Source organism: Alosa pseudoharengus, unplaced genomic scaffold (genome assembly GCF_046254945.1).
Source record: "Alosa pseudoharengus isolate Yale_2024_CS ecotype anadromous, Long Island Sound unplaced genomic scaffold, YU_APseudo_1.1 YU_APseudo_1.1_scf_17, whole genome shotgun sequence".
In the NCBI taxonomy this organism is placed as follows: domain Eukaryota; kingdom Metazoa; phylum Chordata; class Actinopteri; order Clupeiformes; family Clupeidae; genus Alosa; species Alosa pseudoharengus.
In genome coordinates this window covers 8,483,844-8,509,542 of record NW_027468640.1, presented here as the reverse complement: position 1 = coordinate 8,509,542, position 25,699 = coordinate 8,483,844, and the positions used below count along the sequence as shown (strand labels likewise).

The following is a 25,699-nucleotide window of genomic DNA, read 5'->3' as shown; positions in this document are numbered from 1 at the left end:
AGGGGAAGAGCTTAACGGGCTATAACACAAACGTGATCTCCTGCCCTGTTCATCTCACCTGTGAGGGGAAGAGCTTGCCCACATCGCTCTCCTCGTCCCCTTCGTGCAGCCCTAGCTCTGCTCCGGCCGTCTGCGGGCCCAGGGCCCCCGCGTCCATCTCGGGCGGGCTGTCGATCTCGTAGTGGACGTACTTACACGTGTCCATGTGGAAGCACGTGTTCAGGAAGGAGCAGTCGCCCAGGCTCTCGTCCGTGTGCTTGTTAATGATCCGCCTGAGAGCAAAGACCAGGCACACAAGTCAACTCTCCGAGGAAATGAGTAGAGTAGAGTAGAGTAGAGCCGAACTGCTTGCTGCGTGTGTGTGTGTGTGTGCGTGTGTGTGCTGACCTAAAGTGCAGCTTGGTGCAGGGATGCGGCGTGTCTCCCGAGCGCGTGCACTCTTCTTTGGTTCCGTGATCGCAGAACTCCTGCACCTGAGCCCGACCGCGCGAGCGAAACTTCTCAACGATGGACTGCTCCTTCGCCGAGCTGGTGTTGAGCAACTCCAGGATCTCCCTGCTCACCTGAATAACACACACACACACACACACACACACACACACACCTCTTACTTATTTACAGGTCATTAAAGATAAGAAACATCATGAAACAGAAAACAATCAGACCTGCAGAAAGTTTCACAACGCCAATGGACATGTCAGATTAACCACTATTCTGATGAATGATATAGAGACTCTTTCAACTGCAGAAATGGGCATGAGCGTTCCTAAGGCATTTCTTGTGGCACAGAAAACAACATTGAGCTAATGAGCTACTTGGGCACAAAACAACAATTGCACAGCATTATGCTGAGGTCCGATTCACTTTCATTTCAAAGTATCCGCGTTGGTTTTGTACGCTTCAAACGGCAACAGATTGAAAGGGTCTATAACAGCTTGATATGACTGAAGGATTCTAGATGAAGAATTAAGGAACTGGGGGAATTCTCCACATTGCTAATTGTTGCTAATTCCTATTCCAAGTTCTATGTTCCATGTGCTCCATGTGTTCCATGCTCTGCTCTGCTGTACCTTCTTGCTCTGTTGCTCCTTGGTGGACTGCTGGCTGAGAAGGCTCTCGATCTCCATGTCCAGGTGAGACGTCTGACCTTTACTGGTCCTGCTCTTCTTCTCTGGACCGCCCCCTCCGCCCCCCGCCTTCCAATCAGACGGCCCTGGCACGTGGGCCGTCACCACCGCCGGCGTCTGCGAGGAAGGGGCGGGGCCAGGCGGACGCTTTGGCGGGACGATGTCGTCCCCTTTCCTCTTGGTGGCCGTCTTTTGAGACAGGGCCCCCCGCATGGCGCACAGCTTGGTATAGTCCACAGAGGAGACGATGGTGGAGGGGGTTGAGGAAGAGGTGGAGGCGGAGGAAGAGGATGAAGAGGAGGCAGCGGCGGAGGAGGTGCCAGCTTGGCTCCTCTGTCGGTTGAGGAAATCGAGGGCGGTGAAGCCCTGATGCACCTCGATGAGCTCCTGGGCAGAGAACTTGAGGAGGAGACTCTGGATGTTGCCATGGGATACTGGTGCCTCGGCCTACGGGGGGGGAGAGGAGGAGAGCAATGGTGGCCACAACAAACATTTTAGTGTTCATTTTAGGTTTGATTACGTTATTTTGGCCTTACATTACTTGGAGTTCAGTCATTGAACAATACAATGTATGATAAACTGCATTAAAAGGAAAGTACTGGCTTAAGTCAATTCAGCGTGCTCTCAGTCAGCCTACACAAAGTTCTTCTTCTTTTTATCTAAGTAATCTCTCTGCATTACACCCTCTAGAGCCTACTTACCGTGCTAAGGTAATCGGTGATGGCGAGAGAGTCCACTGGTAGCGAGGACAGTTCGGAGAGATAACCCAGCAATTTCTGCTCTAGCTCGGGGTCCGGAGGTCGCTCCTCTTCCTCGGCCTTCGAGGAGCACTGGGTGGTTGGTCCCGGACTGTCGCTCCGAGCCGCCGTCGCATCAGTACCCAACGCCTCTGAATATTAGACATCACACACATAATCATGAGATCTTAACCATTTCATGTTTTCACAAAGGGATTTTGAAAAACCAATGGTCACGGTAAAAACATGGCTACGTAAACGCTTCTAGCGCGAAGTTAGAATTTAATGTAACTAGTAGATACACATCAACGCATGTAAATAACAATCCACTGACAGCCAGCCAGCTTGATGGAACTCTCTCCTTCGTGTTATCAAGCACACGTATGATTGCTGTTACAATTGTATCCTTTCCTTGATTGACACATAATGTTAACCATTTAGTTCAGTTAGGTCTTTAAGATCAATGACAAAGTCAAGGATCGACATTAAAGAAGATGAAAAAATGACACGAAGTGCAAGTGGTTCACAGGTGCAGGATACTGTAAGTGCTCACTCTTTTACCTGCGAGCTGAGTTGTATCCTTCCGTCTTCTTTGCAATCGCTCTCGTAGAGAGTCCAGCTGCTTTTTATGCGCCTGGATGTTGCTCCATGTATCCGACATGGTTGGCACAACACCGCACAGTTATTTATTCAAAACAACTTCAGTATGAGACAAAAGAAGCTATTGAAACCGTCGGCCTCTGTCTTCAGTAGTTTCAGAGGGAAATCTGAAATCTGAGGGTGAGTGTCAAAGATACACTTCCGAGTCATGAAATGCATAATTATCTGTCATAATAAAAGTCACGACAGGCTACTTTGACATATCGCATTTTGAAAAACAAGTTGTAAAGGAATATTTTGTCATCACAGTTCAATATACTTTTCTGAAGATTTCAATTGTAAAACTTTAGGTCAATGTATTGAATTAAAATTGTGAACGAATGAGCTGAACGAACGAACTGAAGTTCAATTGAAGTTTGAAACGCTTCTTCATACAGTTTGACCAGACAGACTATCCGTACTCACGTCTGTCTAATGGGTGTTTTGCAACATGGCAGCGGTCAGGGGAAAGGTGGCACAGAGTTGTCTGACAACATGTTTCTTAAGACAGACAAGCATCGGCAGCATTGCCACCTTTCCTCTCCTGGCGACACGGGGCGAGGTTTGTTAAGTCGTTAGTTTTGTAGCGGTGATTTATTTTGGTTGGGGCAGTCATTTATGTTGCTGTAGGAATGTGGCTTAGCACATTGCCCAGCTATGACTTTGACACCGGGGCTAACACTAGCCAGCTACATATAACCAGCTAAGTTAACTTAACTAGCATGGAAATCTTGCCATGTCTGAAGAAGATGTCTTTCCATTTGCTCGTTTGTGTGATGGCCAGCAAAATAACTTCTCTTGGCCTAATCCTGGTTGCGTCTTAGCCGACGGCTAGATGTCCATGTGCATGTCAGGCAGATAACATGTAGCATTGTAGCGATGTCAGAATTACAGCACATCGTTAATTAGTGCGTCTTGTCGTTCTCAGACTTCGATACAGACGTCTCATCTACACACCTATAGAGGAAGCAGGAGTCCTCTGGTCAAAGCGATCCTTGGGCAACACAGGAATGGACAACTGCTATTGGTTAGCTCGCTGTCAGTCAGACACAACAGCACACAGGTATGGTTTAACTCACCAGATACCATGTCCTCCTAAGGATGAGCCTTTTTATCCATTTACCATTCCATCCATGCTGTAACATGCGCATGTTTTCTGTAACAGATAAGTCTGTAATGTATATATCCTGAATGGGCAAATACGTTAAAGATTAGTTCAAGTTTTCACATTTGAGGGTGTAGTCGCGCAGCATTAACTGTTTTGGTTTGGATAAAAATAATCTGCTGAATATTAGTGAACTTAAAAGTTGTTTAGGTGTTTCATCTCGTTGTTTCCAGACTCCTGCTGACCCAGTGCAAACAGTATCTATCCCAACTCCACCAAATGTACAAGTATTTCATACTTCTATCTCTATTCCATTTTAATGAGCCTTTTTTTTATTATTCAGTTGCTCAGCCCTCTCTGCGTTACGAATATTTAACATCTAACAAAACATCTGCATCTCTACCTCTCAGACATCAGCTGATGTTCCGGTCGCCATCCCAGACACCACAGCTGCAGCAGTTGTTGACCCATCCCCTGTCATCGCCCAGCCAATCACTGAGCAGCTGGCTGAGGTTGCCCCCACGGTCGCGGACGTTCTTCAGGGGGCGGGAGCTGAAGTCCGACTGGCAGAGCTCGGATTGGGCAGCTACACGCCGGTGGGACTGGTCCAGAACCTGCTGGAGTACATGCACATGGACCTGGGGCTGCCCTGGTGGGGGGCCATCGTTTTAGGTGAGCGTGGTGTAACGGTAGCCAGCTGGTACGTAGCTGTGCGGTATGTACGTTGTGTAAACCTCCCTCCCGACACCTTAAGAGGCATGCGAGTAAGTGATGCTGGCACCCCGGGAGTTTAGCTCACTTGCTAACGCGCTCATCCAGAGACTTTCTAATGAGGGGACACAGCACTCAAAAAGTCCTCCATAGAGATGCATGGGGTTAGCTACACATATCCCGGCCAATTATGTGGTGTGTTGTGAATACATAGTGCCAATCATGTGTTGCGATCTTGCCGCTGGAGCAAGGTTGGTGTTGAAATAGATGCCCGATAAGTACCCAAAAAGCGTTGCAATATGGCCGCTGAGTGGAGGGACTTGCCTAAAAGGACTTTGGCTTAAATCCCAAGCCGAGGTGCTGCAAGTTGTAGTTTTGAGTCCAGGTGAGTGCAGGGCTGAGCTACACAGTCTCAACACAACACAGGTTACAGTCGCAGCTCTACGTTTTTAAAGTGTGGTTAACCCTCAATACACTATGAAGCTTGTTTTTATCTGTGGGTTTAGACTTCTGTAATTAATGTGTAAGTAATGGAGCATCTCTACCAAGGGCATGCATTCTTGTTAAATACTGTAGTGTATGCTTTGTCTGTTCGGTCATATACTGTGTTACGTGACGTCTAACCGTGGTTCGGTGTGAAGTAGCAGATTTTAATGGATGATGCTGTGATGAGATGCTCCATATGATGTAAGTGGTTAAATGCGTGGCTTACACTGGGGCCTGGCTGTCTGAAAAAAAAAAAAAGATAATTATATACAACGACTGAAAGTTTATGATTACCGCAGGCACAGAACTGTAGCTTTATGCCCTGTGTCTTGTGTCGTCTTCCACCCTTAGGCACGGTGATCGCTCGCTGTGCCGTGTTCCCGGTCATCGTCAAGGGCCAGAGAGAGGCTGCCAAGCTCAACAACGTGATGCCAGACATGACCAAACTCACCAACCGCATGAATGAGGCCAAGCAGAGTGGAAACAAGTTTGACTGTAAGCACCTTTTTCCTTCTCTTACCAACTTTAGTTCCAATATACCTATATATATAAGTATATATACTCTTTGGGAAATTTGGTCTCTGCATTTATCCCAATCCTTGAATTAGTGAAACACACTCAGCACACAGTGAGCAGACACTAATCCTGGCACAGTGAGCTGCCTGCAACAACAGCGGCGCTCGGGGAGCAGTGAGGGGTTAGGTGCCTTGCTGAAGGGCACTTCAGCCGTGCCTACTGGTCGGGGTTCGGACCGGCAACCCTCCGGTTACAAGTCCGAAGCACTAACCAGTAGGCCACGGCTGCCCCCTCCTGAGTTCAGTCAGAGACTTTCTAATGAGGAGACACAGCACTCAAAGAATCTTCCATAAAAAAGCATGGGGTTAGTTTGTAACGCCAATATGGCCGTTGTCTACACATATCCCGGCCCTTCTCTATGCCTCCCCATTCACTTGAATAGGAAAATAGCTGCCTGATAACTGCCCAAAGTCCGTTACCAAGATGGCCGCCGACTGGGAGGTGGCTTGTCTAAATGGACTTTGGTTCAGTTCTAGAGTCCTGTCTTAGTTTGAGCCTAGGCACATCTCCAGCGGCTTGTGTTCTGGAACTGAAGTTCGGATAAACTCCATACATCACATCAGATCGTTTGTTGTGCCTGTTATTCCTTAATCATTGTATTCATTTAGGAATGTAGGTGGATATCTGCCACTGTTAAAGGAATTATCCGGAGTAAAATGCACTTTAGATCAATTTACGGATGATTGGGAGTACATACGTTGAGTTGACATCAAAATCATGTCATTCGGATGTGTTTTGAGAAAGTTTGATTTTACCGTTTTTAGTCAAAACTCGTTAGCCTGGAAGTGACCCGGGCAAGTCATTTTGCCGCTACAATACGCTATTTTTATACCTCTTCTACAGTTCCAAACAACATTACATTTACGTGGTAGTGAGTAGAGGGTCCCTAAAGCCAAACCGAAGTATCCCGAGGTCTTTATGTGGTCGGATAGAGAGTCCAGTACCTTTCCGGAAATGTTGCTGCTGCAGCTGCCATCTTTAGGGGAAAGTCCGTAGGAGTCGATTGCTGAGTGTGGAGTAACACGCTCTGGAAATTCACAATTATGTCGCCGTTTTGGTGTTTATGTGTGTCTATGTGATTAAAAAAATACTGATGTTTGTTTTTCTCTTTTAATTGTGTTGCTGTTATTAAGTCATACTCTCACATTGTGCTATGTGAGTTCGATTGATTGATTGATTGATTGATTGGCTGATTGACTGATTGGTTGATTTGTGTTTTTCTCATGTAATCATATTGCAGTTGCTAAGGCATACTCCGACCTGATGCTGTTCCAGAAGAAGAATGACGTCAATCCCCTCAGGGGATTCCTGGTGCCTCTAGTACAGGTTAGAAAAGTGTTATGTTCAACACACACACCCACCCCCACCCACACACACACACACACACACACACACACACACACACACACACACACACACACACACACACACACCTCTACAACTCTACAACTCTTCCTGATCTATTTGCATGTCCAGATGTAATTTTGGCCTCCTCACAATAATAAAACCCCAAACAGAAGCAAAGCGTGTATACCAAATGTATTGCTGATGATCATCTTTTAAGACTTTTTGATGAATTTACAAATCAATGTAACTTTATTATTCACTGGAATCTCCCTCAAAAACAATGAGCAACATATGGTGTCCTGGCAAGCGTTTGTGCGGTTGCTGCCATAATGTAGTACGGTAACCATAGTGACTGTGTTTGGATTGATCTCCTAGATGCCCGTGTTTGTGTCCTTCTTCATCGCACTTCGGAAGATGTCCTACCTCCCAGTTCCCAGCCTGACCACCGGTGGGACGTTGTGGTTCACCGACCTGACCATGTCCGATCCCTACTACATTCTCCCGATAGCCGTCACGGGCACCATGTTTGCTATCCTGGAGGTGAGGCTCTGGGCATTAAGCTGACAACACACCTTATATTTATTTACATTCCAGACAGGGAACTCTCAGAATAAGTTTAAGAATTGTATTGATGCGAGTACTAGGTAATATGCTTGGTTTGCTTGATAGAAGCAGCTGCACCAACCTAGTGGTGACGCTGCGTAACTGCTGCCGCTGCATAAAAGAATACAACTAAATAAAACAGACATAGAAATCAAAGAATGCAAGACCCCCCCTGTCCCAAACAGATGTAGACAGGTGGACTTGGGGAGGGGAAGGGAGCAAGATATGACTGCTATGGCGCAGGAGCTGTGTGAGTGTACTTGAGGCCATAGACATTTAAAACAAACGCTGCGTTTTGGAGCTAGTGCTGATTGGTTCTCGCTGAAACCAATTAACTGCATCACTCAGAGTATCCTGACTGAACTGGGCATTCATTGACCTGCCAGAGGGCTTTTATCCAGTATAATTGAAGAACAGTCAAGCTACAGTACGTTAACATAACGGTAGAGTGTAAACATAAAGTACCTTATTCTAGTCTACCAAAAGTGCCATAGGCAACAGATAGATGAAGTGTATAGTAAGTCTGAGAGTGTGTTTGGGGGATCAGAAGTATGAGAAAATAAGATCTTGCACATTAAAAAACAACAATCTTGTCTTAAATCCACACCTACAAGATGGAACATACAAAACCATTGTTCACTGTTTCACATTGGATCTACTCTCTCTTTGTCTTTATCCTTCCCTCTCCTCTGTATCATCCCTCTTTCTTTCTCTCCCTCTCTCTCTCTCTCTCTCACTCTCTTTCTCTCCCTCCATAGCTAGGGGCAGAGTCTGGTGTGGACAACCCCAACCTCAAAGCCATGAAGACCGTACTGAGAGTCATGCCATTTGTCATCCTGCCTCTCACAATTAACTTCCCCACGGTAGGTGACCTAACTTCCTCTTGGTATGTGACTTCATTTCCGCTCTCCTCTCCTCTCTTCTCTCCTCACTTCTCTCTTCTTTCCTCTCCTCCTCTCTTCTTCTCTCCTCTCTTCTTCTTTCCTCTCTCCTCTCTTTTCTCCCCTCCCCTCCTCTCTTCTCTCTCTCCTCTCTTCTTTTCTTCTCTGTGTTCAGCCTCTTGTCTCCTCCTCTCTGTAGCCTCTCATCCTTTACTCCTCTCCTCTCCTATTCTCCTATTTGTAGCATCTCATCCTCTCATCCTTTACTCCTCTCCTCTCCTCTCTTCTCTCTGCTTTCTCTCATCTTCTCCTCTCCTTTTTTCTTGCCCATAAAGTTGCCCAACCGATCATCAACTGTTCCCACCTGTGCCTACATGTGTGTAACCCCCCCTTTAATTCCCTGCTGTGTACATTGTGAACTCCACCCAGCCCTCTATTCTAAGGGGTTTTCACAATTGGTCCCTTTCAGCCTTCTAAACGAACTCAGATCGATGACTCAGCATTTTTTGTGCATTATGTGAATATGGCAAACGAACTCAGACCCCTTTAACGCGAACCGAACTGAGACCTCTTCGGGAGGTACAGTAGTCTCGGCGCGGTTCACTTATCTCTGCATTATGAACACCTGAATCACCCTGGGTTCTCTTTCACATTTTACAGGCTAGCCTATTTTGTCCTATTATCATTAGGCTCATGATAGGCCTACGGACATTTGTAATTTGGCTAGTAGGCTACAGCCAAGCAAATGTGTTCTAACGTTAGGCTGAATATCTTTTCATCCAAGCTATTGGTAATAACCATATAGAAATCAGCGAACTTTGGATTACATATTGCTCACCATGTTTCATGATCTGCTAGCCTATTATCTCTGGCGAACTGTTCTTGCATGTGACAAACATACAAGAGACTAAGCAGCGCAGTTATTAATGAGCTGCTGTTCACTTGTCATTTTGGACGTGAGCTAATTTGGACATAGCAACAGTAACCAGGTGGGGCGGGCTTCAGCGATAACTTCAGATCAGAATTCATTCTGAAAATATTTTAGGCCTGTAATATATTTCAGAAGATGTATTTATGAAACAAAATCACCACACCAACTATGGGTTAGAAGGCTTTGAACCGGTTCACGGAACAAAATGAAAACCAGAAACTTTTGATGTTTTCTTAGGAACAGAAACGAAACCAGAAACTTTACATTTTTTATGTTCCGGAACCGAATCGTTTATCTAAAATAATGGTAACTGGTTAAGGAAAACGATGTAGACTAACAACAGAATTTTAAAGTCCTAATGATCAGCCTACTTATTTGTATGTCCCGCAGCTGACATGGAACATTATTAACCGGTTCGGGAACTTTATCTTTTTGTTCTAACCGGTTCAGGAACGTCAATTTTAGGGTTAAACCGGAAACATTAAAATACTGTTTCTGTTCGGAACGAACCAATTGGGAAAAAAATCTGGTTCAAAGCCCTGATGGGTTATGATAATTATTTCAACCTGATAATGAATGATGATGAAAATACATAACTAACCCAGAGCAACTACATTGCCCATAATCCAAAGCAGGTCTGAGACCCCCAGAGAAGGTATAGTGTGAACATGAAGAAAACTGAGGCCCCATCAGAGCTGAAGTGCACCAGAAGGAGATCTGAGTCCTCTTTCAAATAAACTCACAATGTGAATAGAATTGTTTTGGTCCCTTTTTAGTGGACTGAGTTTGGTTCTTTTAAAAGGGACTATATGTGAAAACAGCTTAAGTCTATTCATCAACCCTTCCTGCTCTCTGGCTCCCCAGGCGGTGTTTACGTACTGGATGACGTCCAACCTGTTCTCGTTGGGCCAGGTTGCCCTGCTGAAGATCCCAGCGGTGCGGGACAAGCTTCGCATCCCCGAGAGGATCGTCCACCCGCCCTCTGCCATGCCCCAACAGGACGGCTTCATCGACAGCATTAAGAAAGGTGTGTGTGTGTGTGTTGGGGGCAGTGGTGGGCCTCTCGCTGGTATATATCACAGCATGTGGTTGGCTGAGAGTAGAGTGAGGAGTGATGAAATTGGACCACCCAGGCTGTATCAAAACATCTGATTGGCTGAGAGCTTAGAGTATGATGAGGGGATTGGCTGCCCAGTCATGTGGTTTTAGTAGGGCACTGGGGCAGTGTGTCTTATGGATATTGAATGCAGTGTTGAACTTGACCATTAGAGGGCACTGTAGAGTGAATCCAGAACCTGACTGATAATTTTATCCTCTTGCGGTCAGTGTTACCGTTTTGTGTTATAGTATAAGTATATATACTCTTTCGATCCCGTGAGTGAAATTTGGTCTCTGCATTTATCCCAATCCGTGAATTAGTGAAACACATTCAGCACACAGTGAACACACAGTGAGGTGAAGCACACACTAATACCGGCGCAGTGAGCTGCCTGCAACAACAGCGGCTTGGGGAGCAGTGAGGGGTTAGGTGCCTTGCCTATTGGTCGGGGTTCGAACCGAGAACCCTCCGGTTACAAGTCAGAAGAGCTAACCAGTAGGCCACGGCTGCCCTGTAATGACTTGTTCAGAGCTTCAAAGTTCGAAGTTCAAAATCAATCAATCATCAAAAAATGTTTTGCTACTGCATTTTGCTAGTGTTTCCTGATAGAAAGACATGTTTGGTCGCAAGAGTGTGTGACGATGGGCAACAGGCTTTTTAGGTAGTTATCTCTTGTTGGTGGGTTCCATCCTATCAGTATCGACGTGTGTACAAAATCAGCCATATTAAAAAGGCAGTGAGCACATCATGTCTACCTTAAGACATTTACAGACGAAAGATCAGAATGAAAAGTTGAAAAATTAAACCTATATTAACCTCTGGTTTGGAATACATTTAAAAAAGAAAGAAAACGATGGCCTTCTCAGAACGCTTGTGCAAACAACGTTGTGTTCAACGCACCACTGTGTGTGTTTGCTCTTGAGCGGAACCCAGGTGTGTGTGTCCTCTTGAGCGGACCCCAGGTGTGTGTTTTCTCTTGAGCGGACCCCTGGTGTGTGTGTGTGTTCTCTTGAGTGGACCCCAAGTGTGTGTTCGCTCTTGAGTGGACCCCAGGTGTGTGTGTTCGCTCTTGAGTGGACCCCAGGTGTGTGTGTTCGCTCTTGAGTGGACCCCAGGTGTGTGTGTTCGCTCTTGAGCTGACCCCTGTTGTGTTCGCTCTTGTTTGTCCCCCAGGCTGGAAGAACGCTCAGGTTGCTCAGCAACTGGAGGAGAGGGAGAAGAGGATAAAGGGGCACCTGGACATCGCCGCTAAAGGTGAAACGCTCACACACACACACCCCTCGACACTGCTTGTAAATGTTACGCACACCCTTTCACACACACTTGAACATCACTTCTAAAGGTAACACTCTCTCACACGTGCACACACAGCCACACACTTTGACACTGCTGTTAAAGGTGACCCACATTCACACACCTGGACATCACTGCTAAAGGTGACACACACACACACATGCTGGAGAAGAAGACTCCTACTCATGCACCTGGACATGGTAACTCAAGTAGTTTTGGACATACAGAAAATCTTCACTAATCATAGCAGTTACTAATTTGGAGTTAGTGCTACTAGTGAGATAATGGTTTCTGTGGGTGATTAACTCCTGTTCCCATGATCCTCCTCTGCCACAGGACCACTAAGACAGACATTCACCCACAATCCTTTGCAGCAGACGGCGCCTGCATCAACCTCGTCGAAGACGGCCGCCGGCAGCAAGCCTGGAAAGAAGCGGCCTTGGGAGGAAACGATAGGCTGAAGGGAGGGTCATAGTTGGGTTTGGAAAGAGATGATTGGTTGACTGGAGGCTTACACGTAAGCTTGGAAGGATGTGATTGGATGATGGGTGACAGGCTGGTGGAATACCTCCTCCACTGTGTATATATTTATTTGATTAAAGTGTGATAAGAGGGGGGGTCATGTTGCACCGTTATTATTATCAATAAAGAACATCGGATGCCCCAACTCTTTTGAACTGGTGGTTTGTACAAAGCGCACTTCTTGACATGCAGGCAAAGAATGTCTGATGATTTTCCTCATGTTGAAGTAGCACGACATTATGGTAGAAATAACCTACATAGTGACTTCAACTTAGACAGATAAAGTGTTCACTTAATGGGACTAATGGTTGTGAGATGTGCCAAAGCAAACAAGTCTCATAAAGTAAACTCACATTAAACCTCAGCTTGTCATTAGAGGTCGTTTCTTTTTTATGTGGCTATGAAATATGTTGACATTTATATTATATTTATATTAATTGATTAATTTAATAGTTGTCAACTAATCGATTAATCACCAACTATTTTGGTAATTGGTTGTGTGGTTTGTGTGATCTACACCTCATGGCATGTGGAAACACTGCAGACATTTTTTCAACATTTTATCAATCAAACAGCTAATTGATTAAGCAAGAAATAATCAGATTAATCGACTATAAAAAATAATAGTTTGTTGCAGCCCTAATTTATATATCAATTCTCACTAATGAAAAGCCTCTGGAGCCATTGGCAAAACCGAAGACTTAAATAATGTGAATTGTACACATTTTTTGGTTTATAATATTTAATAATGCCCACATTGGTTTTTCCTCATACCTTACACAGGTATTCATACTAGTGCTATACATACTACTATTTGCCCAAATACTGTATCCATCAATATAGTCATTTAAATATGTCATCCCATTTATAGTTAACTCTGAAAAATAATTAAATATAACATGCCTTGGAATGCCTTTATATGGTATACACTGAATCGGGAAGTATCTCTACGCTGGTCCCATGATGCATCATTCTGCCTCTCAGGTGTCCTTAGTATCCGATTGGCTGGATTGCTGCTTGGCCATTGACCCGAAAGAGTTTGTGATTGGTTGTGCAAGTGGAACGTTGCATGGCCGTGAAGCAAAAGAGTTTGTGATTGGATGTTTGAGTGGAGTGTTGCACGGTCATCAGGAACCAAACAAGTTCCTGATTGCCCGTGAGTGGAGTGTAGTATGGTGGTTGTCCAATGGCGACCCAGTCTGAGAGGTTAGGAGAAACACTCCTAGGTCCTGCGCAGACGCGTTGAGCCTCAGTCTCAGTCCATCTTTGGCTCGTCTGTGTCCATCTCCGTCAGGACGGAATAGCACACCTTCTGAATCAGGAGGCCCGAGGAAGCTATGGATGAGGAGAGGGGAAATACAAGAGTGTGTGTGTGTGTGTTGGGGAGAGAAAAGGCATGTGAGAAGTGAGCGACCAAAAGAGAAATAAAAATCATTTAGCTTCCAACTGAGATTCATATGACTATGAGACAGTACATCTGCTTTTTTAAATAAAAAAAACACTGCATACTGAAATGAAGATAAATGTAAGTGCATCAGATATCACTGATTGATAAATAGAAGCACAAAATCCCCAGCTGATTCGTACCAATAGCCTTGCGCAGCCACAGAGGCCGCTTGTGGCCGGGAGTATAGATGCAGAGGAAGTAGACAGGCACTCCTGATAGGGCGATGCCAATGCCAATCAGGGAGTTGATGGTGTCACTGTAGAGGGGCACGACCACCAGGAAGACCGTGCACATGCAGAAGATAATAGGGAAGACCAGACTCAGCTGGACGAGGGTCACAACACAGAGAGAACACATGGCATCACTTTCATTGTTATGGCAATTGCTACTGATATTATTGATAATTTTATTTATATGTATATATATATATATATATATAAAAATAAAAGTATATATACTCTTTTGATCCCGTGAGGGAAATTTGGTCTCTGCATTTATCCCAATCCGTGAATTAGTGAAACACACTCAGCACACAGTGAACACACAGTGAGGTGAAGCACACACTAATCCCGGCGCAGTGAGCTGCCTGCAACAACAGCGGCGCTCGGGGAGCAGTAGGGGTTAGGCCTTGCTCAAGGGCACTTCAGCCGTGCCTACTGGTCTAGGTTCGAACTGGCAACCCTCCGGTTACAAGTCCGAAGCGCTAACCAGTAGGCCACGGCTGCCCCAAAATTAGCATTACGTTATTAGCCTGGCCACACCCACCTAGATCTCCTTTCAAGGAGATACTAGTCTGGAATGCCATAGTTCACTAATGTTTCCATCGGCAGACATTTCCCAAACTCAGCCTGACCTGCGGTCATTTCCCAAACTCAGCCTGACCTGCGGTCATTTCCCAAACTCAACCTGACCTGCGGTGATTTCCCAAACTCAGCCTGACCTGCGGTGATTTCCCAATCCCACCCTATCTCTCTCTTCTCTCACTCTTCACTGCCCTATCTGAATAAAGCAAAAGAAAAAAATACAAATATATGATTGATTCTTGTGATTGATGATTGATGACCACATTTGGGTCCAAGTGCCCACAGAGACCCACATTTGAATCTGACCCGCGATCATTTCCCAAACTCAATCTGACCCGCGATCATTTCCCAAACTCAATCTGACCTGCGGTCATTTCCCAAACTCAATCTGACCCGCGATCATTTCCCAAACTCAATCTGACCTGCGGTCATTTCCCAACTCAATCCCAACCGTCTCGCTATCCCACACACTTCCTGTTGCTCTTATATATATGTGTGTGTATATATGTGATTGTGATTGTTGTGATTACCTTGAGCGGCCGAGGCCTGTCCGGTTGTTTCCAGCGCAGGTAGAGCTGCCCCAAGATGGACAGCCCCACAAAGAACCAGTAGCTGAAGCTGTAGTAGTTAATGAGCCTGAAGATGTCCTCCACACACAGGTATACCAACGCCATGGCACCCTGCAGGCCAACAGCACAGTCAAATACACACACAGACACACACACACACACACACACACACACACACACACACACACCAGCACCATGGATCCCTGCAGGCCGGCAGCACAGTCAAATACACACACTTCAGAGACACCGATGAAGATAAACACTTTTGAGATGACTGAGGTCTCTTAACTGCTGCAGTCACAGCCTGATGACATGAAAACAGAGTGAACAGCAGGGGGCGCCTGTTTAAGTAAGTATAAGTATAAGTATATATACTCTTTTGATCCCATGAGGGAAATTTGGTCTCTGCATTTATCCCAATCGGTGAATTAGTGAAACACACTCAGCACACAGTGTACACACAGTGAGGTGAAGCACACACTAATCCCGGCGCAGTGAGCTGCCTGCTACAACAGCGGCGCTCGGGGAGCATTGAGGGGTTAGGTGCCTTGTTCAAGGGCACTTCAGCCGTTCCTACTGGTCGGGATTCGAACCGCCAACCCTCCGGTTACAAGTCCGAAGTGCTAACCAGTAGGCCACGGCTGCCCCTGCCTGTTTGCAAAGAGCTGTAGATTACAGCAGATAATCAAGCATTGTGTGGCATCAGTGAAATAAATACAAGCTAATTTATAGGCTAAACAATGTTTGGGAAATTAATCTGCATATGCAATAATGCACAGTGATATGAAGGTCAATTGCATGAGTGGATAATCCTGCACTCTAACTCAACACTAATCTCAATCAAAAACACTTAAACTGATTAATGGGAGGAAATTAAATGAACACTATTGCACGAAACACACACACACACACACACACACACACACACACACACACACACACACACGCTTTAGAATGAGAGCGTATGAACACTTTTGCATGAAACACTCACACACTCACACACATTCACACACACACATAGAGCACAGACTGAATGAGGTGACTGACGTTGAAGAGGAGAGCTGGGATGGGGGTGTATCGATGGACGTGAATCATGCACAGGTACTCTGGCAAATGACCCTCCCTGGAGCCCACGAAGAACAACCTACAGGACCACACACACACACGCACACACACACACACACACACACACACGCAATACAATGCAAAATGCATTCATACCATGTATAACATACACAGGGATGCAAACACACAGGTACCCAATGTGCTGTCCAGGCTATCCTCGGCAGTATATCTACTTGGTCCTAATTTAAGTGACTGGGAAAGTGCAAAGTTGTAGTAGGCAAATGGCTACGTGTCCCCTGCATAAAGTCCAGCAATCGCGTGGCATTTGGGAGCGGGTATTAAGCCGACCAATCAACATCTGCAATTATTTTAAATTAGGAAATAGATTTTGATTAAATTAGCTCCTGTTACACTTTAGAATTTGCACTTCTGCCATCACTTAAATTAGGGCCATATGTCTACCTTTGTCACGTTGAAGCATCTCTTACAGGCAGGTAACAGCAGGGACGTAACTGACCGTAACCATACATATGCTGCAGCAATAAGCTGCCACTACAATCAATAGAACTGGCTACACCAGACTTGATAGCAAAGCGTACACTCAAAAAAAATTAGCCCAGTCCCCTAAAACTATTTTTACGCTCCTCGCTACAGTTACATGCCTGGTGTAGCCTACCTGTTACAGGTGTGCTTCTTAAGTGTGATGATGCGCTTACCTGGAGGCGGCGAGGATGGAGGCGTTGAGTCCCCCGAAACAGGACAGGGCTACGGCCAGAGGGATGGTCCAGTTCATGACCCCAAACACACGATCTGCAAACGTCTGTAAAACACGCCCCGTAACACAACACAACGCAACTCGTTATATAAGTGGAGTAAAACACATTACCAGAGTTGGTTTGACTTTTTGACTAATTTCTCAATTCATAAAAAAGTGTACATAGCTTTGTATTAAATTAAAAAAGGCTTTTGTTGAAATGGGCTTATGTGTCTCGACTACACTTTTAGTATGAGGAATAAATGGCAAAATATTATTATATTATTATTAAAATATTATTAGCAAAATAAACCACATGCCAGAGACCCAAAACATCAAAGGCGAGATGACAGATAACTACTTAAAGGGACACCAGGCAACGTTTTCGTGTTAATTACTCATCTTCGTCAGTCGGTATATGGTTAAATGACTCATTACAGGGCGAATAAAGACTCTCTCGCCCGCCCCTACTGCCTGTAGGAAGAATATCCCGCTTGCAAGTTCAGTGTATGGTACCCGCCGACCGAAGCAGGATCAGTTTACATCCTGCATCCACAGCACAGAGGCAGGCTAACGAAACGCTGGCGATTGTTGCAAACGTGTGTATCATGGCAGAGCCGGTGGATAAGCAGCGAAAACCCTTGATGGAAGATGCAAAGAAAAGGAAAAGAGCTTCAGACCGAGCGAGGGGGAGTTTCGTAGAGAAAAAGCATCAGGCTTGCCTGGTGTCCCTTTAACCGAGTAGCACCCAGATGCAGCTTTTGTCAACCTTGGTAAGTTTTAATGAAGACTGATCTGGACATGCAGTTATTCTGTTCAGTTTAAACATTTTAAAGTGCTATTAGTATATGTACCGTCTCTATTCCATAGGATTCTACAACCTGGATAAACATGTTAAAGCAGCACAATGCTAATTCTTTTGTCTTAAAGCAACGGCTTTAAACTCATTCTGATGCTACAATTATAATTGACTTACAATTCGGAGAGTACAATCTCTGACGTTGCCAGTGCATGCCTGGAGCATTTGATATTGCACTATATAACATTGTTGATCAGGTAGCATCATGACTCATTTAGTCGTTTTTTGGTGAACTGGGTACTGTCTTAGCACTAAATGTTGTTGAATACCGACACCAAGGGACCTAAATATCGATTCTTCTATGGTATTGCTTTAAACTACTCACCACGGCCACGGCATCACTGTCCAGGATGGCGTTCATTGGCAATACTGTGTAATAGGCCACGTTGGTCAGGATGTAGATCACAGTGACTATGGGCATCGATATGGCAATAGATAAGGGCAAGTTCCTGCAATGAACACAGACGACCACCAGAGGGAGTTAGAGGTGGGAGACGACAGGTGAAAAAAGACAATTATATCACACAGCAGAATGAGCAAAGAATTAAGGGGTGTATGTGGTGGATTTGTAGTTCAGATGCCTGTGTGAGTGTGTGTGTGTGTGTGTGTGTGTGTGTGTATGTGTTAGCAAGTGAGCGAGCAAATATGTGTGTGTGTGTGTGTGTGTGTGTGTATGTATATGTGTGAGTGTGAGTGTGGGTGTGTGTGTGAGAGAGAGAGAGAGAGAGAGGGAGAGAGCGTGAGTGAGAGAGTGCATGTGTGTGAGCAAGAGAGAGAGAGAGGGTGTGTGTGTGTGTGTGTGTGTGTGTGTGTGTGTGCGCGTTGTAGGGTCACAGGTCTCTAATCCTATGAAGTCTCTCAGAACTCCCCAGTGCTCTTGATCCAATCACATGCTGATCACAGTAGGTGTTGTGTGATGCTCAGTCAATTAAATGGATCCGCACGCACGCACGCACGCACGCACGCACGCACGCACGCACACACCACGTCGGACAAATTCGTTTTAGCTCTGCTTCTCCAGTAATGACTCTCCTGCTTGCCAGAGGTCTAGGTGTAGGTCTAGATCTAGGCAAAGTGTCTGTGGAGTGTCTGTGGAGTGTCTGTGGAGTGTCTGTGGAGTGATCTTGCAGAGACCCAATGCACAACACCAATGTTCCACACCCAGAAGGTAGAGCAGAGTGGACAACTTCACATGAGGATTATAGAACGTAATTCAACAACCAAAATGAAAAGTAAGTTCCTATAACATGCTATATACCAAGCCTATTCAAATAGCGGCCCGGGGGCAAATTTGGCCCGATTGAAATTTATTCTGGCCCGCGGCAGATTTAAAAAAAAAAAAAAAAAAAAAAAATCTACGAATCTGCCACGGCGCACAGACAAGAGTACAGGCAAAGATTCTAGAGCGGATCAGGTCGTCTCCATGGTGACAAACACTCATTCTCGCTGATTCAATGTTCTCACGCTGCCTATGACACATGCATCTAACATGGCGTTGTCCAAGCCAAACCGCAAAGTTGACAGAGAAAATCTTAAGTTTCAGAGTGAATGGACGGAGAAGTACTTATTTACTGTGCCAACTACGGCAAGCAAGCGAGGGACCGATAGACCTGTGTATTTACTGTGCAACGAATCAGTGGCTGTGGCCAAAGAATATAACATGAAGAGACATTTTACTACAAAACATTCGTCTATTTCTGCGCAATACCAAGAGGGCTCAGTGGAGAGACAACGTAGAATAGACAGAGTGGTAACTTCTTTTGAGCAAGTTGAATGTGTTGAACTAATAATAAAAGAATAATGTACCTTATTTTATTTAATATATTATGTACCTTGGTATATTTTAATTTCCTTTAGCTGATTTGTCCGTCCGGCCCTCACAAATTATGGAATTTCCTAGATTGGCCCCCCTGCAAATGTATTTGAATAGCCCTGCTATATACTATTCAACATGTATTGTTACAGTTTTTCTCAGTCGCTTTGGTGCTTTTCTCACATCACTATTAACATTTGCACAGCAGTTAGTGCATTTCTCAAAACAATTAGTGCAAACTGCAAAACCTACTGGATAACCTGCAAAAGCACGACACTTGCTCAAAATGGATAGTCCATTCCTCAAAAGCAAGTATTTATGCCAGTGTCATCAAAATGAGAAGTCTTGACACCATCGTTTATGAACAAGATAGTCAAATGGCTTTGTCATGTTTTCATTACAACAGTTTATGTAAAAAAAGGTCAGAACTCGGTGACACTACCTGAAAATGCTCAAGACAGCACTATACTATGTATTTATTGGCTTTCTCCCCCAACATTGTGTGTGTTCTTTTGGCCTACCATCAAATGCTGGACATCTTTAGAAAGCTAAAATCCTATAGTTTCTTAGGAAGCACTGGCACAGAGTTACAGAGCCTAGAATATTGTTTTTTTCTTTCTGCGAGATAACAAGCATCTCTGAACTGACTACATTTCATCCCTCTAGGTCACTTGATATGATTTTAGAAACACAATTGAGCCCTAGCACCAGGTCTTGCGAAGCTGTGTGCAAAAGTAGATCAATATAAAATGAAAAATACAGTACTTGTACAGCCATTTGAAAACTACAGTAAAGTTAAAATTGCTGTAGTTAGGGGAGTGAGTACAAGACACTGAATACAAACTGAATACACTGTTTCACAGTTTTACTGTATATGCTCTTTGCAATTCTACAGCATTGTGACAGAATTTGATAACTAGTCCACCAATTTTGTATGTAATGACTCAAGCAATGAAATGAAGACTATTAGTTTTATTGGGAACGACTATTCAGCATCCATAAGTATAGTTCATTTTGACGACATGACAAAGCAACTGATACATGTTCAAAAGCATTTGCAATTTGTTAAGAGGAAGGAGAAATTGCTACTATGATGTGCACAAATGACTAAATGTTGTGGAGGTTGAACAAATAGTTATGATAATTTTCATTCTGATCTGATAAAAAGCACCAAAGCGACTGAGAAAAACTGTAACTTTGTCCAGTGGTCTTTTCTGTGATTGACCGATAAATGGACAGACTGATATAGAAAGACAGACAGATATATACAATAGACAGACAGACAGACAGACAGGCAAATATACATATACAATAGACAGACAGACAGACAGATATATATATATATATACATACATACAGTATATATATATATATATATATATATATATATATATATATTACAGACAGACAGACAAGACAGATATATACACGAGAGACAGACAGACAAAAATGAGACAATGAAACAGACAGACAGAGAGAGATTTTGTTGAATGTTTGTTGTTAAATGCTGTATGTTCTCGTCCAGGCTAACGGTGAGACAGACTCCTGACCTCTCGGGGTTCTTGATCTCCTCGGTGACGAAGTTGAGTGTGTCCCAGCCGGAGTAGGAGAACAGGGCGGAGTAGAGGGCCAGAGCAATGGCCCCTGGGTCCTGGGACGAGCCGTCAAACATGTCATCAAAGTTCTGAGTGTGACCTGAGACCAGAGATGGCAAAAGTACTCACTTTCCATACTCAAGTAGAAGTACAAATACTTGTGTTAAAAAAATACTCTGGTAAAAGTAGAAGTACTGGTTTAACTTCTTTACTCAAGTAAAAGTAACACAGTACAGGCTTGAATATTTACTTAAAGTATAAAAGTAAAAGTAGTCTTTTGAATGACAACCATTTTTTATGCAACAGCACTTGGACCACACAAATGTTACCAGAGTGCAAGAGTGCCAGTCTCTCTTTTTTAAATCTTCCCATAACGTGTTCTGCCATTTATTGGCTTTCTCCCCCAACATTGCACTGCCTACTTCAGAGGGCAGTGTGTTCTTTTGGCCTACCATCAAATGCTGGACATCTTTAGAAAGCTAAAATCCTATAGTTTCTTAGGAAGCACTGGCACAGGGTTACAGAGCCTAGAATATTGTTTTTTCTTTCTGCGAGATAACAAGCATCTCTGAACTGACTACATTTCAGCCCTCTAGGTCACTTGATATGATTTTAGAAACACAATTGAGCCCTTGCACCAGGTCTTCCGAAGCTGTGTGCAAAAGTAGATCAATATAAAATGAAAAATCAGTATTTTAGACCATTATTTGCCAAGGTATTACAAAACGCATGAGCATGCCTTATGGAAACTCCTCATAGGACTTTTGGTTACCCAAAATGCATACTGACAATAAAAGTCTGCATTTCTGAGGTTTCTTGTAGTTTATTTGGATTGTGTGTCAGGTTCTGATATAGAATGACTACACAAAATGGAAAAATTACACAAAAGGCTCTATTTTTGCATTTTCTTTGTTGGCTTCATGCGTGTGTATAAGATGGACTATACATCTGCACAACTAATATTGGATAAAACAACATGAATATTTAATTCCTATGGATTCCTGTGAATATTTCAAGACCAGGAATGTAGTGGTAAAATAAGAGGTGGGTAAACTATGAATTCTGTGATCACAGTAAGGTATCAGATTTTTAGAAAAGGCATTCAGAACATGTTTGATGATGGTGCGGTTATTGTCAAATGTTTATAACAATACAAGTGGCATTAAGTGGTTCATCAAGTGTTGATGAGTGTTGAGAGTATTGGATTCAGAACTTATTCTTTTTTATATACATGTGATTTAGGTCCTGATGCCTCTAAGTTTCTGAATAGTTAAGGGGATTGACCAGATATATTCTTTTTGATTTACTGTGGTTTTTATTGTACACCAATCATGTGTAGCTATTTTTCATGACTTATGAAGAAATCAGTTAAATCATGTATCTAGTCATGTACCTGCTTATTTGAATCTGACTAACTTTAATGAAACAAGTGTATAATCATTTATATTTTGTACATTTTCCCAGAGGCACTATTTAATGAAATGTTCCAGCCATAAAGGCTGAAAAAGGGGGACTGAGAGAAAGTGGAATAGAACATTATGTCCAATATTCCAATATGTGGTTTAATGTTCTGCATTATGTCCAATATTCAAATATGTGGTTTAATGTTCTGCATTTCTCATTAGTGGGTCACTTTGATACTAACAGTATGATTCTAGGTAATGACTGTATGATATCTGTACTGTCCCTGTGTATATCTGTGTGTGACTGTGTTTAAAGATAAGCAGGAATATTATGACTTTGCAGTGTTTCACTGTTCTGCATGGCTGCGTCAGTAGCTAACTGCTCCGGATTGCCAGGTTGCCACTAATCAGAGTCTGATTCAGTGTACTGTAGTCCACGTGAGATGGGATGACCAACGCCATCTCCCGTCAGCCTGGAAGGATACTTAAACCCTAACTATTTCCTTGTCTAGTTAGAGCAGCTGATGGATCTTTAGGTGAAGTCATGCTGTCTCTCCCTTGATGTGCATCATTGTAAATAAACTCTGTTCCTGATTTTTCATACTATTGGTCTGACTGGGTCTCTATTAAATCTATGGTATCAAAATTACCATCAAGACACGCAGAGATAATGTGAAGGAAAGATAGCGAGAAGGAGTGGAAGAGAGAGGTAGAGATAGAGAGGGGAAGAGTAGCCTCCAATTAAATAGAATAGAATCGTAAACATGCTATGATTGCAGCAGTCATGACAGAAGGATAGAAAAACAGGGGATAGAATGAGGGAATGATGGAGAGACACAGATAATGTGAGGGAGAGAAAAAGAGAAAGGGGGGAAGAGGCAGAGAGGGAGATGGATCAGAGGAAGTGTACAGCATACCTTGGAATATCTTGACCAGTCCAGTGATGATGACTGCGATGAGGGCAATGACCTTGGCGTAGGTGAAGAAGTCCTGAACGCGTGTTCCCCATTTCACATACGCACAGTTCACAAAACTCAGTAAACCTGAGGGAGAGAGGGACACACACACACACAACAGGATCAAGATCACACACACAGTTACACACCTGTACGGCCGTCCCCTTCACATAAGCTTGACCGAGGGAAGGGGATACACACACACACACACAGACACACACACACACACACGCAAACACAAACAGGCTCATACACACACACACTGCGTACATAGACACACTTAAGTGAGCTATTCCACCAGGGCTCTGCCATGGTTCCTTTGTGTTCCCCATCACAGACTAGCGCCGGCAGCAGACAGACAGGGGCCCCAAGCTGAGCTGGTGGAGGCCTTCCAGAGGTATTCTGCTCCCCCTTACAATATAATGCCATCCAGCTGGAGGCCCCTGCCCCACACACACACACACACACACACACACACACACACACACACACACATAGACAGACAGACACACACACCAAGCTCTTGCAGATGCTGTCATCTTTAGGATCAGTACCCTGAGGAAAAACACTAAGTTAATCCCAGCAGGTCTGGACGCCCACTGTTCAGGTCTGGATGCCCACTGCTCTCTTTTTAAAACACACATTCACACACACTCTCTCTCTCATACACACACTCACACACACTCTCTCTCTCATACACACACTCACACATTCACACACACTCTCTCTCTCATACACACACACTCACTCACACATTCACACACACTCTCTCTCTCTCATACACACCCTCACACATCCACACACACTCTCTTTCTCATACACACACTCACACACATTCACACACACTCTCTCTCTCACTCATACACACACTATCTCTCTCTCTCTCTCTCTCGCTCTCGCTCTCTCTCTCTCTCTCATACACACACACACACATACTCTCTATCTCTCATTCTCTCTCTCACAGATACACACACACTATCTCTCTCTCTGACAGACAATCTCTATTTCTCTCTCTTGCCATCTGTGTCTCATGCTCCTGAAAAAACATCCAACCCTCACTGATCAATAAAAAAAGGAAAACGGGGCCTCATGAGGTGTGTGTGTGTGTGTGTGTGTGTGTGTGGCTCTGTGTGTGTGTGTGTGTGTGTGTGTGTGTGTGTGTGTGTGTGTGTGTGTGTGTGTGTGTGTGTGTGTGTGTGTGTGTGTGTGTGTGTGTATGTGTGTGTGTGTGTGTGTGTGTGTGTGTGTGTGGCTCTGTGTGTGTGTGTGTGTGTGTGTGTGTGTGGCTCTGTGTGTGTGTGTGTGTGTGTGTGTGTGTGTGTGTGTGTGTGTGTGTGTGTGTGTGTGTGTGTGTGTGTGTGTGTGTGTGTGTGTGTGTGTGTGTATGTGTGTGTGTGTGTGTGTGTGTGTGTGTGTGTGTGTGTGTGGCTCTGTGTGTGTGTGTGTGTGTGTGTGTGTGTGTGTGTGTGTGTGTGTGTGGCTCTGTGTGTGTGTGTGTGTGTGTGTGTGTGTGTGTGTGTGTGTGTGTGTGTGTGTGTGTGTGTGTGTGTGTGTGTGTGTGTGTGTGTCGTGACCTGTCTGTATTTTGAAGAAGTCTGCGATTCAGGGGAACAGAGCTGCTGACTACAGGCCTCCAGTAGGGTGTTTTCAGCAGGAGGAAACAGCTGAGACAGACAGAGAGAGGGGGGGTGAGAGAGAGAGAGAGAGAAAGGGAGGTAGGGAGAGTGAGAGGAGGAGGAGAGAGAGAGAGAGAGAGAGAGAGAGAGGGACAGAGACACAAAGAAAGAAAGAAAGAAAGAGGCTACAGGGAGTTTTTCAACATACAGTTTATACAATGTAAAAGGGCAAGTTAGGAGAGAGTGAGAAAGAGAGGGAGAGAGAAGGAGAGTGGGGATGATGGGGAAAGAGAGGGAAAGAGAGGGAGAGAGAAGGAGGGTGGGGACAAGAGGGAGAGAGAGGGTAAGAAAGGTTGTGTAATGGCTAAGGAGCTGGGCTGGCAGTAGCCACAAAAAGTTGTTAGTTCCATTCGTGGCTGTTGTGCCGATGTGGCCTTTGTGCCCCTAACCCAAGCGCTTATCATAAAGTTGCTCAGGGAAAGCTGGCCCTTGTAATAATTCACTTTGGAAAAAAGCGTCAGCCAAATGAATAAGTCCAATTAAAAAAGAACCTATTTTCCATGCTAATGCTAATATCCATGCTAATATAGCTTCATTGAGCAACCGAGTGACAGAGAGAGGAAGAGGAAGAGAAGAGTGACAGAGAGAGGAAGAGAAGAGTGAGAGAGGAAGAGAAGAGTGACAGAGAGAGGAAGAGAAGAGTGAGAGAGGAAGAGAAGAGTGAGAGAGAGGAAGAGAAGAGTGACAGAGAGGAAGAGAAGA

General features: G+C 44.4%; 3 protein-coding genes across 4 annotated transcripts in view; 1 reads left to right on the top strand and 2 right to left on the bottom strand.

Annotated features, from left to right (window-relative positions):
* Positions 1-2,637, bottom strand: part of mettl3 (methyltransferase like 3) — a 7,192-nt gene extending 4,555 nt beyond the window's left edge. Inside the window, exons 1-5 of the mRNA XM_076288530.1 lie at positions 2,426-2,637; positions 1,829-2,016; positions 1,071-1,574; positions 388-563; positions 59-272 (exon numbers count right to left, since the gene is read on the bottom strand). Of these exons, the coding sequence (XP_076144645.1) occupies positions 59-272; positions 388-563; positions 1,071-1,574; positions 1,829-2,016; positions 2,426-2,525 (1,182 nt within the window). The 5' untranslated portion in view covers positions 2,526-2,637. The remainder of the gene's footprint in view (positions 1-58; positions 273-387; positions 564-1,070; positions 1,575-1,828; positions 2,017-2,425) is intronic.
* Positions 2,638-2,932: 295 nt separating this feature from the next.
* oxa1l (OXA1L mitochondrial inner membrane protein) lies at positions 2,933-12,202 on the top strand. Its single transcript, XM_076288529.1, has 11 exons — positions 2,933-3,065; positions 3,432-3,566; positions 3,842-3,889; positions 4,019-4,280; positions 5,157-5,300; positions 6,622-6,707; positions 7,104-7,268; positions 8,090-8,194; positions 10,008-10,170; positions 11,416-11,496; positions 11,872-12,202. The coding sequence occupies exons 1-11, from the start codon at positions 2,955-2,957 to the stop codon at positions 11,994-11,996; spliced, it is 1,425 nt and encodes a 474-aa protein (XP_076144644.1). The 5' UTR covers positions 2,933-2,954; the 3' UTR covers positions 11,997-12,202.
* Positions 12,203-12,812: 610 nt separating this feature from the next.
* Positions 12,813-25,699, bottom strand: part of slc7a7 (solute carrier family 7 member 7) — a 31,374-nt gene continuing 18,487 nt past the window's right edge. The window contains exons 3-10 of one of the 2 annotated variants that reach the window (XM_076288528.1): positions 23,283-23,408; positions 20,918-21,062; positions 17,880-18,003; positions 16,658-16,761; positions 15,924-16,020; positions 14,838-14,987; positions 13,645-13,828; positions 12,813-13,392 (exon numbers count right to left, since the gene is read on the bottom strand). In XM_076288528.1, coding sequence (XP_076144643.1) covers positions 13,313-13,392; positions 13,645-13,828; positions 14,838-14,987; positions 15,924-16,020; positions 16,658-16,761; positions 17,880-18,003; positions 20,918-21,062; positions 23,283-23,408 — 1,010 coding nt within the window. In that variant the 3' untranslated portion in view covers positions 12,813-13,312. The remainder of the gene's footprint in view (positions 13,393-13,644; positions 13,829-14,837; positions 14,988-15,923; positions 16,021-16,657; positions 16,762-17,879; positions 18,004-20,917; positions 21,063-23,282; positions 23,409-25,699) is intronic. The other variant, XR_012987542.1, reaches the window with a different exon arrangement.

What these genes read in the sequence shown, in the direction of transcription:
- oxa1l (XM_076288529.1), top strand. Translation starts at nt 2,955, where the DNA reads ATGGCAGCGGTCAGGGGAAAGGTGGCACAGAGTTGTCTGACAACATGT. An exon ending in GTGGGGGGCCATCGTTTTAG is followed by an intron (nt 4,281 to 5,156) that starts GTGAGCGTGGTG and finishes TTCCACCCTTAG; the next exon opens with GCACGGTGATCGCTCGCTGT. An exon ending in TCCTGGTGCCTCTAGTACAG is followed by an intron (nt 6,708 to 7,103) that starts GTTAGAAAAGTG and finishes TTGATCTCCTAG; the next exon opens with ATGCCCGTGTTTGTGTCCTT.